Here is a 14,997-nt window from a genome sequence, read left to right on the forward strand (position 1 = left end):
GCTGTACATAACTAAAAGGCAGATATGTAAGAATTTGATATAAAAATTATTTTACCTTTTAATCATAGCATACAGAAAGTTTTTGCATAGATTTATATAAAAAATATGAGATTAAAATAAGTACATTTTATGAAAAATGCAGTGAAAAGGTAATTGGAGATTTATGCAAATTTTTTACCAAAAAATGTGCATTTATACACAGTAAAGTGGAGAATACATCGGATTAAATTTTTACCAGTCATTCGCATATGCAAAGAAAACATAAGGAAGATTTAGGTCAATTACTATCAAATATATACGTTAATTTCTATCAAATATATACGTTTTTGTACCGTAAAATACGGGGAATATCTACCTTAATTTTTACTTAATATATACGTTTATATACAGTAAAAAATCGGGGAAATTTACGTAAATTTTTACTAAATATATACGCATACGTGAAGCAAAAAATTGAGATTTACGTATATGCGATAAATATACGTAAATTTTTACTAAAAATATACGTAAATCCCTGAAATTTACGTATATTATACGTAAAAGTAGCGAATGAACAGTAGTCTCTCGCGTAAATATACCTAAATTTTACGTAAAAGTTACGTATAGTATAACGTAAAAATATACGTAAATATTTAGTAATTGCCACTGGACACTTTTTATGATATTTTTACGTTCAACTTGAACGTTTTTTTATACGAAAGGCCATTCGTAAATTGCACGTATTTTTCTCGTGCAATTTACGAATGCATGCTGCCTGGGGACATACAGGGCGTTGAATATTTTCACTGTCTAATGAATGCTCAACAGCAAGTGTTCGATGACATGGTGCGTTATAGTTCATGAAAATAAATTCGTCACCTATCTGGCTAAAAGAAGGATACCTTCATGAAGGTTTTTGTAAGGGAAATTGGCTCATATTCACATTACACATGGGGGAAATTCCTATGCAGTCAGTCTATTCACCTGGAATCAAATTATTACAACTCGACGATTTTACCACTGAGCCACTAGTGGGCCGGACTTTCCAAAGAAAATTCACTCTTATCCCCATTACACATAGGGAAAATACCCATACAACTAGTTCTTTCGCCTGGAATCGAAATAGCAATGTTCAACTACGTTACTCCTCGGACGTTGTTGGGCCATTGAGAGTTGAGTGAGTGCATGGAGCTTTTGTACAGTGATGGCTGCTTTGGTGATCTGAAATATTACTCCCGCGAGCGCCTTAGCTCTATCTCTTTGGGATATTTATAGCTGTTTACTTTGCTGTATGAGATGCGATTTCTTTCTGCTCCGGTGGCGTAGTTATTAAACTGATGTATGCAACAATATATTAAAAATATTACTTTTTATTACATTTTTCATTTTTTTTCCACTTCAGATAGCTAACTATGGTATGGGCGGCCACTACACTCCCCATTATGATTACCTACTAGTGGATAAGGACCCCGAAGAGGTAATATATTTTTTATAAACCTCTGGCTAACTGTAGCCCTGATAACTTTTTTCCTTAATAAAGTCTCAATTTAATTTTTCCTTTCCGAACATTTATACAGTTTTACTGCATTTTCATGAAAATAAAAGGAAATTTTAATGAAAATGTACCATGAACAAAGTCATTGTTTATTGTTCCTATTATGTCAGTGTTTTAACCTACATTTCTCTTATTATTACAGCTGCAATATGTTCATCCAAAAGAATTAGACGCTGGAGATAGAACAGCAACACTTATGTTCTATGTAAGAATTTGTTTTTTTTCCTCTTCTCAGGAAAAAAAAAAAAAAAAAAATCTTTGCGATGTTTCAATCAGAATATATTTTTTTTTCAGCATTTTAAAAATGGTGTTTTGATAATTTTTCGAAATTAAATATAATTTACATTTAAAATAAACATTTATTTAACAATTTGTGTTACCAAATGGCTAATAAAGGAAATTTACTATTTAAAAAAAATCATAATTTTGTGAACCTTTGAAAGCAAGTCCCCTCACGGTTGCGACTTGCACGACCCCATAAATGCACCTTGTATTTGCATCTACCATCTGTTACAAATTAATGTTTGCCAACCGCTAGGCGGCGCTTCTGGCAATCTAACTTTGGAATGCATCTTTGTTTTTTGTGCAGTTAAAAACATGAAGGCACAGGGCCTAGTAATTCTTGTTGATGGAACTGCAATCGTTATGTAAAAGAAGTGTACGTACTTATGTTTGAAAATGTCTTAATGTCCGGATGAAAGGAGCTTCCGCTTTTAAAGAAACTTAGAATCGTCATTACAGTCTCACAGAATGTGGTGACAACTGGAAGACAACACACTAATCCAAACTTAAAAACTAGGCCAAAAAACAACTTTAGTTTGGTGTAGATTTTCAATGAAACTAACGATTTCGAAGGCGATCAGGCAGAAATCCCTCTTCAGAAAGTAAAAAAAAAAAAAAAAAAAAAAAGATTTTTTTCTCCTGAAAAAGAAAGACTTACGCTGCTTTTCAGTCTAATCGTGAATGGACTATTTCTTCTGAATAGATATTTATTTTAGGTCACATTAAAAAATGTTAGCTTTCAGTGAGAAATATTACAAAACATAAATGTGCAATACGGTAAATCCTGATACATAACAGAAATCTTGTTGTTTGTATTGCAGTTATCTGATGTAACAAGAGGTGGTGCTACTGTTTTCCCGAAAGTCGGTGCCAGTGTCTGGCCGAAACGAGTAAGTATTACTTATTGTAGTATAAAACTATCAAGTCATTGCTCAAATAACACATCATAATCGTTGAAATAATTTATTAAATATAGAATTTCAGAAATTTTTACGATACAGAACTTTTAGGAATGAAAATGGCAGCAAAATCTGATCGAGACATATGCGCACATACCTTGTTTTAAAAGACTTACATGCAATTTACAGTAGAATCTAGTGGACATCTTAGAGGAAAATCACCATGAAAATTTTAAGGGTGCACAAATATATCAACAAAAGAATAAGCACAACCTGTGACGTTTCATAGTCAACTGCTTCCCCCTAAACCACAATGTTTTCAGTTACAGGCTGAAAACAAAATGCATATGTGAGTTACAAGATTCTTGCATGAATAAAGCCTTGCAGGAGGTATACGTATCATACACCTGACTGTTGCTAGAATAATTTGATACAAAGCACAAGTCTATTCAATCACTAAATAAGAAGGGCTGCAAAGAAAACGTTGGTCGTAATACTGTTGCCGGAATACTCCTCCAAGTCATTCTACAAGAATGAGTCCATAACCTTTTGTGATTCATGCTGGACCTTAAATCTTCTCCTTCAGGAAAAGGATAAAGTTGGAAGAAACAAAAGGTGCTGAAGTGATAGCATACTGCAGTCGGTGAGAAACTCGCAAATAAGGAGTGCACTTGCAGCGTTCAAAATGCTAGGTTTCACGCATACAACATAACAGCGTCTGCAATGTTGTTGATCGTCTTCCAACATTCTGCATGTAAAAATTCCAAATTCATTCTATATTTTTGGGGTAAATCACAAATGGTCTTCGAGATCACGAATGGTCTTCAAGATCACTCATCATCGTTAAGAGATCATTTCCACTTTTTAAGTGCATGTGCAACTCAAGGGAATGCATATAACTTATTTTTGAAGTTATAATAATATAACAATAACTCTAATCCAGAATTTTTCATAGTTTGACCTTTTTATCCAGGATGTAATTGCAAACTACCACACACATATATAATAAAAAAACATCATTACAGTAGCTTTGGCTGTTAGGACAGTGATGTTCGCCTAGATAGCTGCTAGCACAATCCTGTGCTATCTTCAATCTGTGGCACATTACAGAGCTAGTCCGGAAATTTATTTAGCCACCCTGACAACTCCGTCCTTGTGATTGTGCTGTGCAATTAATTAAATGACTTATTATCTGAAAGCCATTGTAGAAATATTAATAATAGAGGTGCTGCAAGAATATCCAATAAATGACAATGCTCTAATGTACATAGACAAGCACGTTGCACAGGAATCGCTTAACCCTTTCATGCTGTCATGCCAGCATGAAGTGTGCTCAAGTTTTGGCTGGCAGGCTGGTGTGACAGAATGTTTTCTTATTCACCCCCCACCCATCGCGCATTCGTGTCAGAATTTTGGCACAAGATGGCGTTATATGTCTATAGGATTTCAGATACGTGTAGATTTGACTTTCTATGTGTATCTTCTTTTCGAATTGGACAAAGATCAGTCACGCGTACTTGGATTTTGATTATACAGACATAAGGTGAAAGGTATGTTGTCGACTTGTTGGTTTCCAGACGGCTCTTTAACTGCGCATGTGGTATTTATTAAGGCCCACCAGCGGCCGAGCGGTAAAGTCGCTGAACACTGGTAGTTCGGTCCGAGGTTCGAATCCCGCGAACGGGCTGGCTGCATGGGCGTTTTCGTGGTTTTCCCCATGTGTAACGTGTATACGAGCCAGTTTCCCTTAGAAAGTCCTCCACGAAAGGCATCCCTCCCCTTAGGCAGATAGCCCTCGTGTGCTTTGCCATAATTAAATACACCACACCACGTGGTATTTATTAATGAATGTTTTGGAGGAATTTTTTTTTTTTTTTTTTTTTTTTTTTTTTTTTTTTTTTTTTTTTGTTGGTTAGTGCATTGGGTGTTTAAATGCCCATGTGATATTTATCGATAAATATTATGTTTTTTTTTGGAGGGTGGGGGGAACTTCCAGCCCTGGAAAGACGCTTGCAAAAAAACAGCTGGTCCTAACGGTACGTGTTTCGCCTTTCATCCCAAAAGGATTAACCCATCAGAAGCAGGAAAAATCTATATCGGCAACTATCTGCAAAATATGATATAAAGCATGGCAAATTAATTTTAAGGAATCCTGGCACAGGCGACACAGTGACACAACATGTTGAGTTTCTTATGTTGTAGTTTTATTTTTTATCCCGATGGTAATATAACACATAATATGACACACAATAACCCATATAACACACAATGAAGTTGATTTCAGTTAAGTCTTAGTCAATAGTAACTTGAAAAAAATATGTGTTTATCATTCCTTAATAATGGCTAAACCAATTAGAAGCAAATATTAATTCACAGTAGCTGAAATAATCTAAATTGAGCTATAATTAACAGTATCTCCAAATACTCTATGTCAACAATTCTCAGCTGATGGTACACAAGAGAAAAATGGGTAGTACGCAAAGAAACAAAGAATTTTTAACTATTAAATTCAAAAAATAAATATCCCAACGTTCTCTAAGTTTTTCTCCACTCGTAAATTTATGCCATCTGAGCTTTGTTCAAAGTCGTAGACTTTATCAAAATAATCCGTTTTTATTTTCACGAATATTCTTTTAGCCATAGACGTAACAAAATTTGTCATAAATGATGTTTTTAAGAGGAGTAATAGAAATGGGTATCATATTTAATAGGAAATAAGTTCCTATAAAAAAAGATAATAGTATCTCATTAATTCTTTTAGAGTTGATCGATTTATTAGTATGCCTACACTTTATATCGCCACCATTTTCGAACTCCTATTACTCCGTTTTAAAATTAGAAAAATTTTTTAACGTCGATTTGCTGTTTCTTAACAGCAGGTATTTTGTCTTCTTCTTGTCTGTATTCCTTACTTTTTTACGCGATTTGAGAATATCGTCGATTGTTTTTGAAGAACTCGTCTAATATACTGTGCATTTAAATATTTGTGACAAAATAATAAAACAAACCTAGATTTTGAAAATGGAAAAGTGATGATTCACATGTGATGGATCCTGGACAATCTAATAGCGCTAAGAATATATATATATATATAAAAGAAAAAGAAAAGAAAAGAAAGAAGGAAAATTTTTTCATAGAAAAAATAATGAAAGTTATTTATCATTTAGGTTTACTTGGAATGAAAATGAAATGGACTCTCAACCTCAGTGTGTTGCTTGCGGTGAACTACGTAGGGGAGTCAACTGAAAACCATAAAAGTAGAAATAAAAATCCGCATATGGCGCCAGTGAGCTGTAAGTTGGCATGCCTGTTTGCGATAGTATGCCGGATGTCTCCTAGGTGGCAGCAGCCGGAAGATGCACATACACCGGCGCAACAACAGTTCCAAAATGGCAGCCCCACTAGCCACATGCACCAGCGAGGAGCAGCGTTCTGTGATTCGGTTTTTGCGAAGTGAAGGTGTGAAACCGATTGACATTTTTAGGCGAATTAAGGTTCAGTATGGAGATGCGTGTTTGTCACAGCCACAAATCTATGAATGGTGCCGGAAATTTGCAAATGGTGTTACGTCCGTGGCCGATGCTCCACGCCCCGGCCAGGCTCGGCGCGTAGTGACTCCAGAGACCATTTCAGCCGTTGAAGGCCATCGTTTTGGAAAACCGCCGTGTGACAATAGACGAAATTGCAGCATGTGTACACATGAGTCACGGATCGGCACATCATATTGTGCATGATGTTCTCCAGTTTCATAAGGTGTCTGCAAGATGGGTGCCCCGACAACTGACGCCTGAACTGAAACAGCGACGTGTTGATGCGTGCGCTGGCGGACTTGCATCGAACGAGGAGGGGACTATGTTGAAAAGTGATTTACTTCTGTACCCTGTGTGACCAATAAATAATGTTTAAAAAAATAATTATGGTTTTCATTTGACTCCCCCTCGTATTATACAAAGTATGAAACCATCGTTTCTTAAAAGACATCTTGAATCTAAGCATGCCAATTTAAAGGATAAATCTGAAGAATATTTTAAGAGGAAATTATCGGCGTTCAAAAATAGTAAACAAGTAATGAAAGGTTTTGTAACTTAAAGTGAAAACATTTTGCAAGCTAGTTACCCAGGAAAATTAAAAATTGCCAAGACTAGGCAGGCTCACACTATTGGAGAAAACCTTATATCACCAGCAGGTTAAGATATCGTTTTAACATTATGCAACGAAAAATCGGCTAATGAACTTGTAGAGACATGATTTTTTGGAAGCAGGAAAGATGAAAAATAGCAAACGCCTTCACCGGGAATCGAACTACTGACCTCTGGAATACCGGCCCAGCGTGCAGAACCACTACACCACGAAGGCTTGCTAGGAAGGCGGGAGAAATACCTTATAAATGATACAATAAGTTGACGAATTCATGAAATGGCATATTCCAAAAAAGAGACACTTATTCAAAAAATAAAACACAGAGAATATTTCTTTTCTCATTGCAGATGGTTGAAAGTACTGATATAACGAACTTTTCGAAGAAGATAAATGAACTGCCGAAGAATATTTTGTGAGTCTCTTCATGATAGAGGAACTGCAAATGAAATTTTCAATGTAATTGGCAATTTATGTCTAAGAATGATATTGCTTGGAATAAGTGCATTACCGTATGTGACGGAACTCGGGTTTTAACAGGAAAACATTCTGGTATTCTTTCTAAAATGTAGAAAGTCGCAGCTGAAACTAAATTTACTGGCTGCTAGTGAAGCTCTAGTAGCCAAAACAATCCCCGAAGACCTGAACATCGTTTTGAATTAAGCTGTGAAAACCTGAACATCGTTTTGAGTTAAGCTGTGAAAATTGTTAATTTTATTAAAAGCCGAGCTTTAGATTCAAGAATATTTACAACTTTATGCAAAAGAGATGGACAGTGGATATGAAACGCTTTATTTACATTCCAAAATAAGGTGGTTATCCAGAGGCAAAGTTTTAAATTGTTTTTTTTGAACTTGGATCAGAGATTCAAAATTTCAGTTGCAAAATTATTTATTTAGTGAATTATGGTTGGCGCGTTTAGCATAGTTACCTGATATTTTCGAAAAGTTAAATGAATGAAATTTAGGATTACAAGGATAAAGTGTTAATTGGTTTACCATTAGAGATAAAATAAACGCAATGATAAAAAACTCGTGATAATAATCAAAGAATTGGATAATAATATTTTAAACATTTTACCATTTTTAGAAAGTTTTCTAACCGGGAATAATTTTAAAATAAAAGAATTAGCATCTGAAATTAAAAATCGTTGCTTTTTCATTGATAAATAATTTCAATATTTATTTTCCCGAGGATTATGGAAAAGAAAATTGGATTAAAAAATCCATTTTGTTCAAATGTACTTGAAATTTTATATAGTGAAAACAAAGAACAATTGATAGATATTTTCTGTGACCAAACTCTAACTGAAGATTTCTAACTTTTCTTAACTTTTGGCCGGACCGAAAAAAAGAATTTAAAGGCATTTCAAATAAGGGTATTGAATTTTTGCACAACCCATTTGAGTGAAGAGAATATTCTTCCATGTTATGTTTGAAAAATATATACAGAACAAAATTAAAAGTGGTTAAAACTGAGTGAAATAAGGCTAGACATAAATAAATTGATCTCTCCTAAACAGGCCCGAAATTCACACAAAATTTTAGAATTATAACTTAAATTTTGATAATTAAAATGGTAAATTTTTAATCTAACATTTTTTAAGGACTGCATATTTAATAGAAATAACCAATAGGTAGTGCATATGGCAATATATATATTTTAATATTTCTACTGAAATATTGAAAAATAATCATTGTAAAATGTAGTGGTGGTACTAAAGTTTTTCAGATTTTGTTTAGCTGATATGCGTTAGTCAAAAGGCTGAGAACCGCTGCTCCATGTTTTAATTAACGACTTTGTATTCTTTAATACCAGGAAGGGGATGGATGATGGGGACACTTGGTGGCATTCCTTCATACTAGTTAAACAAATTAATGTCAATATCCAACATAGGAATTTATTGTGAAGAAACTTTTTTGTTTCGTCAGATTTCCTATACACTAGATATTTTGCTGTCCGATGCAATCTGTATAGGTTCTAAATACGTTTTACTGGCATAAATTCTGTTGCTCAGTACCTTCCCCAAATGCTGTATGTAGCCATTTCTAAATTTTGCAAAAAAATTCTCTAAATTCTAAAAATTGTGCTGGCCCTAAATTCTGCGAATGTAGGTATGCTAAATATTTTGATACGGGTGCCAGTGCAGTGGTGCTGTTGCCAGCCCTGTATACACTTAATGTTATTTCATATATCTATTGCAAACCTCCAAATCCATGAAAATTGGATACAAACTTTGCGGATGTCTTTGAATAAAACTTATTTTGTTATTAACCATAACTTTTGCAGTATTTCTGAAAGTTTTAACTGAAAAATTAGAAAGCTTTAAAATAATCCATATTTAGGCTATAAGACTGATAAAACTTTTTCTATACTGTACATTTATCTTCACCTTCAACTATGCTCTAAACAAAGGTAATTCAAGGCAGGCTTAACACTCAGTTTTTGCAAAACCAAAACACATAATAAACATATTTTTGGCACTCTCCAGTGTGTCACATAAATGACCATTCACACTGCAAATTTACATTTCAGGGAATGGCCCGAACCATGATTTACATGTTAAGTAACTAATACTGTAAAATTATTAACATACACTGAAAAAAGAATGAAAGGCAAATTTAACCTGTTAATCGGGGAATAAAATTTTGTGGATTTTTTTTTCGCAGTGATAATGTCATCACATCTCAAGAAATAAAAGAAAATTATTTTTAACTTAGATTTTTTTTATTCCTACAAAAAATGTTATGATATTTAAGATGTAAATCAAGTATTTTCAATGTCCAAAGAATTAATTTGCAGCATTTCTTGAAGAAATGTGGCATACTTTTAAATAATTAACTTTTAGCCAAACTTTGAAGAAAATAACAATTACTGAAGTAAAATATTGAAATGCAGACTAAAATGAAGCCAAATTGTGCAAATTCGATGCACAATGTATAACCGGGCAAGTGCATACACCGACCGGTTGTGCACGAATAGCGCTCAAGTAACACATTGCAAAAACACGATTGTACCTGCACATGACTCGCCAACAATATGATGCCATATATCACACTAGGATTAAATATACAAGAACTACATACAACTACCTAATATGATCAATTTCAATAACAAAAAATGTTGTCACTCGCATTTTGGTCGACTTCAGGTCATGATGAAAAATATCATTCGCATTTTGGTAGTTGGACATGATGAAAAATCACTCAGTCATACCCAGTTAACAGGTTGATAACTGTATGTAATAGTAATAGTAACCAAGCACCATTTATTTCTAATTCATCAGAGAATTTTTATTGGATAATATATTTTTCTTTTCAGATGGAATGTGGCAAATGGAACCTTCCATTTATTCGAATTAAATGGCATTTTGATTGTACATTGCTCTACCCTCAGCATTAAAATGTATTTAGACATTTTGGCTTTCCCTCTCCCCCCAAAAAAAATTAGTCAGTAAAAAAGTTTGGTTTTTTAAGTGGTTAAGATATTGCTAATGATTAATATAAACAAAATCTTTATTGATTTTTTAAAAGTTATTATGGAAAATATGGTGTTTACACTACAATCCCAACTGACTATATATCTTGATTTATTTTTGATGATACTGTGAAAAACAGTTATCGTTCAGGCACAGTCCAATATTGCAAATTCTGTACTGCTGTTTTGTGCGAGGAGGTTCAGCTTTTGTACTGCATAAACCATTATCGCAAATATTATGTACTGGCACATGGTCTGCTTCCTGTTGGCGAATCTCAGGTGTTTGTATTTTCTGGCACATGCTGATATCTTCACTTTTCCAGTCACATTTTTGCAGTAATACCAATCTTTTCGCAACAGAAATTTAATCTTTTAGTCGCAGGGATTGCCTTTCACTCCTCATAGGGAAAAAGTTGTACGAATTACGTATTTGGCATATCAACAAAATGCCAGGATACATGAAGATATCGCCAATATCGAGAAAATAACTTAGCAGCCATTGCACAGGTGATATTGAAATTTTATTGCAGCAAAAAAAAAGTTATGGCACTTTACAAATGGTATCATGGCAAGAAAATGCCGATACTTATAAAGTGCTTCATTTTATCCTCAAATTTCCTCTTGTGCCAAAAGATGGCATCCAGTGTAAGTGACCGCACAAGAAAACCACCAGCTTACATTCTATAGAATTTGGAATAGGCGATTTCAGTGTTAGACTACTGCAAATGAAACGACGAAATTGATCTTTTACTTTCCTACCAGATGTAAAAACTCACATTTGATACTAAATTTTCAATGAAAGATTTTTATTGATTGTTGTAAGCATTATAGACTTGACTGCCTTACCATAATCAAATAAGCCAACTCGTTGACTGTTGAAAGATTACTAAATTGAAAGAATTATTAAAAACATCCAAATATCATTTCAGGGTTCTGCAGTATTTTGGTACAATCTCAAGCAGAGTGGAAAGGAAGATGCTCTCACTTTGCATGGTGCTTGTCCTGTTGCTATTGGTAGTAAGTGGGGTAAGTACAATATTTTAATACACATGAAAACTTGACAGTGTAAGATTCAGATTTAACAATCTAAGTACTTAACTAAACCAACAGCAATAATGCAACATTCAGCCCCTCTGTCGAGAAATTAACCATGCTTAATCTAATGTTAAAGCATAATCTTTGATCTTAGGCTTTCCTACTAACATACTGTTTGCTGCTTCTTTTATAACAAGCAGCAATGCTACAAATCATTCAAAAAGTTCTGCTGTTTTTCAAATCAAAGCGTGTTTACTTCTAATTGTTTTGTTACTGCTTGTAGGAAGTGACCTTGATTGAAGCAGATATTTAAATACATCTTTCTGCTCCTCTGCCTCTCACATTTCTGCATTTTTAGTGCAATTCCAGCATGCGTTGTGGTATAATTTTTATTTTATTATAGTGCTAGAAGGGAGAACTCAAAAGTTCATTTTTATCATAGTATGCTTTTTTTATTTTAAAAAAGGAAAAAGTGTTTTTCAAACTGCTTGTAAAACTTGTGCTACACCTGGACAAAGTGATGTTTCTGATGACACAGGTTGAAGGTGATTTGAGAAGTATGGAAATTTCAGCCTCATAGATGATGGCCACTCTAAACAACCATCTTCTGTTAAGATTGGTTTGGTTTATTTAATTATGGCAAAGCACGCTAGGGCTATCTGCCTAAGGGGAGGGATGCCTTTGTGGAGGACTTTCTAAGAGAAATTGACTCGTATACACATTACACATGGGGAAAACCATAAAAACGCCCATGCAGCCAGCCTATTCGCGGGATTCAAACCTCGCACCGAACTACCTGTGTTCAGCGACTTTACCGCTCGGCCGCTGGTGGGCTCTTCTGTAAAGAAGGACATATAAAAAGAAGTTATCACTGAAAGTCCATGTTCAGGAACTATCAGACAGACTAAATATTCAGAAAGATACATGACCATCTGAAGAAGATTGCGTATGTAAGACCCTATGATGTGTAAGTACCCTATACTTTAATAAAGCAGAATATGCTTACTCCAGTTTTAGCATGTGAACAGAAAGGGAAAAATGAAGCTCTATTTTTTAAACAACTCGTTTCTGGAGAACTGTGGATACTATCATTAGTAAAAGATCAAGGGAATAAGCTAAAAAAACTCCTATTTAATAACACTGAGAGCGGACCTACGTCCCAGAAAAGTAATGCTTTGTGTCTGGTGACTACAAAGAAAGGGTATACAATAAATTTTTCCCACCAAATTAGACGATAAATTATTAAAAACACTGTTCCCAACTCCCAGATTTGAAAGCAGAACTGACAAACTAAAAAAAAGAACATTTTAAAGATGAAAAGAATGTTTCTCCACTAAAATGAGAATAAGTTATATATTTTCCCAACTTTTGAACATTTCTTATTCCATATTTTTTTCTAATTGTGTAAAAAGGAGGTTTCAGAGAATCTTAAAATTACAATTCAAAGAAATCAGTACAGAGAGTCAGTAATTTGATTCTTCTGATCCCACTCTCATTTGATTCTTTTCCCACTTTGCTCCATTCTCAATTCACTTCTCATTTCGATCTTGTAAATCAAAGTTACTCTTTACTTAAAAAATTCTCCGCAGTCCACTTCTTTCGAGACCGTGAAAGTGCATCTCCCTAACTTCTTTACAAATAAGCCTAATGACATTTCTAAAAAGGAATTTTCCAGTTGATGCAGAGACGGCAAATAATCTACCAACCACCAGGTAATTGCTAGTAGAAACTTTAAATGCTTGTGAAATAACAGTATGCACAAAGGCAATTACTGCAATGTATAATATAGACATCAGCAAATCTTATAAATAAACCCTCTATATGTCATGCTAACTGATATGCACCATTTGAGGCAATTTGGTGCATGTTTCACCACGTTTCCATAATCAGTCTCGACACGTCCAGTGAAATAAAGTCGGAGTAATCTGTAACCTACATTCACCACCAAGGACCAATATATTAACTACCTCTTTGAAGTTTCCCATATCAGCAATCACAGTCAAAAGAAAAAAAATAATACATGCTTAGATACCACTCATAAGGGTGAAAATGCAGAAAGAATCTTTCTTATATACAAATCCTCTGATTAACTTAATTTAATCACTATCTGTCTTTAGTTAATCCCAAAACACATGCTTTTAGTCCTATTTCATTTTATCAAAAAGAGTCTTAGCAGCTCTTACTTGCCCGACAAGTTCAGACATTTTTATCAAGGAGCCTTTTATCACTGAAATTAAGGACACTTTTTAGTTACTTGATATCCTTGTTAGCTTGGAAAGCTTTGCTTTATGACATCATCTCATCTGTCAGTATTGCTGGAGAGAGGAATAATTCCTCCTCAGCCAGAAGCCAGGTTTTTAATGAAACTTCTCGGAATAATTAGTGCAAATTTTATTGAAAGCTGGATGTTCTGCTTAGCTACAGTACTTTGCTTTTTCTGCCTATTCAAAATCATAATTGTAAGAAAAATACTTTAAGCACTTAACCAATCCAGGCTTGTTGTAACACCTGCTCTGGGTATGTCCGTATCTGACATATACGACATCATCTGGGACCACGCCGTTGCAGAGCTGTACTAACTGCTTGAATCCTAGCTCTCTGGGAATTTAGGTATCTTATACATGCTCGTAAGGATTCTAGCAGGTTTTTTCAGCTGAAATTGACATGTGCCACTCTATAATTACAGAATACAAGTATATGTTTTATGTGCATGTTTATCAAAAATTACACCAAGAAAAAATGCAATTACAACTGCATCTTCACTGTAAACACCTAAGCTACCATCATCATCAATATCTAGAACAGATTCAAAATTTTTATTGCATTATACTTTTTTTTTAAAAAAAGTCATTTATTTCTTTATATTTCTATCTACATCTTTTCTATGCATTGTTACTTTTCAGTTGCCAACTTCTGGATTCGAGAAAAAGGACAAGTATTCCGAAGAAGATGTGCACTCGATGCTGATTTATGACCATGGAATTGATGAACATTAATTGAGCAAGCTTCTTCATTGAAGTCAAACTTTAATTACCCACCTGTGACACACAGACTAGAAGCCAAGTAAGAGTATGCGCAGTTTATGCAACCACATCAAGAAGAACTATTACTAGTGACTTGTTGAATAACCTGAAGCCCAAAATAGTTCCAGCAGGAACTTCACATACTTTAAAAGAACTCTCAGCTTTGGACAGAGCTTATTTGAATTACAAAAGTATACTACATTTCAAGGTGACAACCCAGAACAGACTTTCAAAAATATGTAGTTATTCATAAATTTTTTAAGTGTGTACAAAGAATGTAAATAAATATCTTTTTAAAGAACTTTGCAAAACAAACAACTTGACAAAACTATGTATTTTTGTTTCATTTCTAAACATTACAGTGATTTCTATTTCAGGATCTTATACGATCTACTACTCCTTTAATAAATACCTAGTTCTACTAGGTATTTATTAAAGCAGAAAAACTAAAAATTCAGAGATGCCTTTATCAGAATTTTAACTCAGGACTTCTTGACTGCCAGCTGGATATATTTCTGATTATGGGGTTTTATGATCCATTTTACTGAATGAGTAAACTATAATCCCATGAAACTGGGCAATTTATTTGAAAGCTCCTGTTAGCAGCATG

The 14,997-nt window shown here is 34.2% G+C and overlaps 1 protein-coding gene across 4 annotated transcripts in view; it reads left to right on the plus strand.

The window, feature by feature from the left end:
- The window catches only part of LOC118204865 (prolyl 4-hydroxylase subunit alpha-2-like), a 202,132-nt gene extending 187,417 nt beyond the window's left edge, over positions 1-14,715 (plus strand). For all 4 annotated transcript variants that reach the window (XM_085824969.1, XM_085824968.1, XM_085824971.1 and 1 more), the window contains exons 10-14: positions 1,382-1,456; positions 1,677-1,739; positions 2,638-2,706; positions 11,259-11,355; positions 14,268-14,715. In XM_085824969.1, coding sequence (XP_085681095.1) covers positions 1,382-1,456; positions 1,677-1,739; positions 2,638-2,706; positions 11,259-11,355; positions 14,268-14,338 — 375 coding nt within the window. In that variant the 3' untranslated portion in view covers positions 14,339-14,715. The remainder of the gene's footprint in view (positions 1-1,381; positions 1,457-1,676; positions 1,740-2,637; positions 2,707-11,258; positions 11,356-14,267) is intronic.
- Positions 14,716-14,997: the final 282 nt, after the last annotated feature.

Source organism: Stegodyphus dumicola, chromosome 10, assembly GCF_044657685.1.
Source record: "Stegodyphus dumicola isolate Sdum_Otavi_A_Nest chromosome 10, ASM4465768v1".
Taxonomy (NCBI): Eukaryota; Metazoa; Arthropoda; class Arachnida; order Araneae; family Eresidae; genus Stegodyphus; species Stegodyphus dumicola.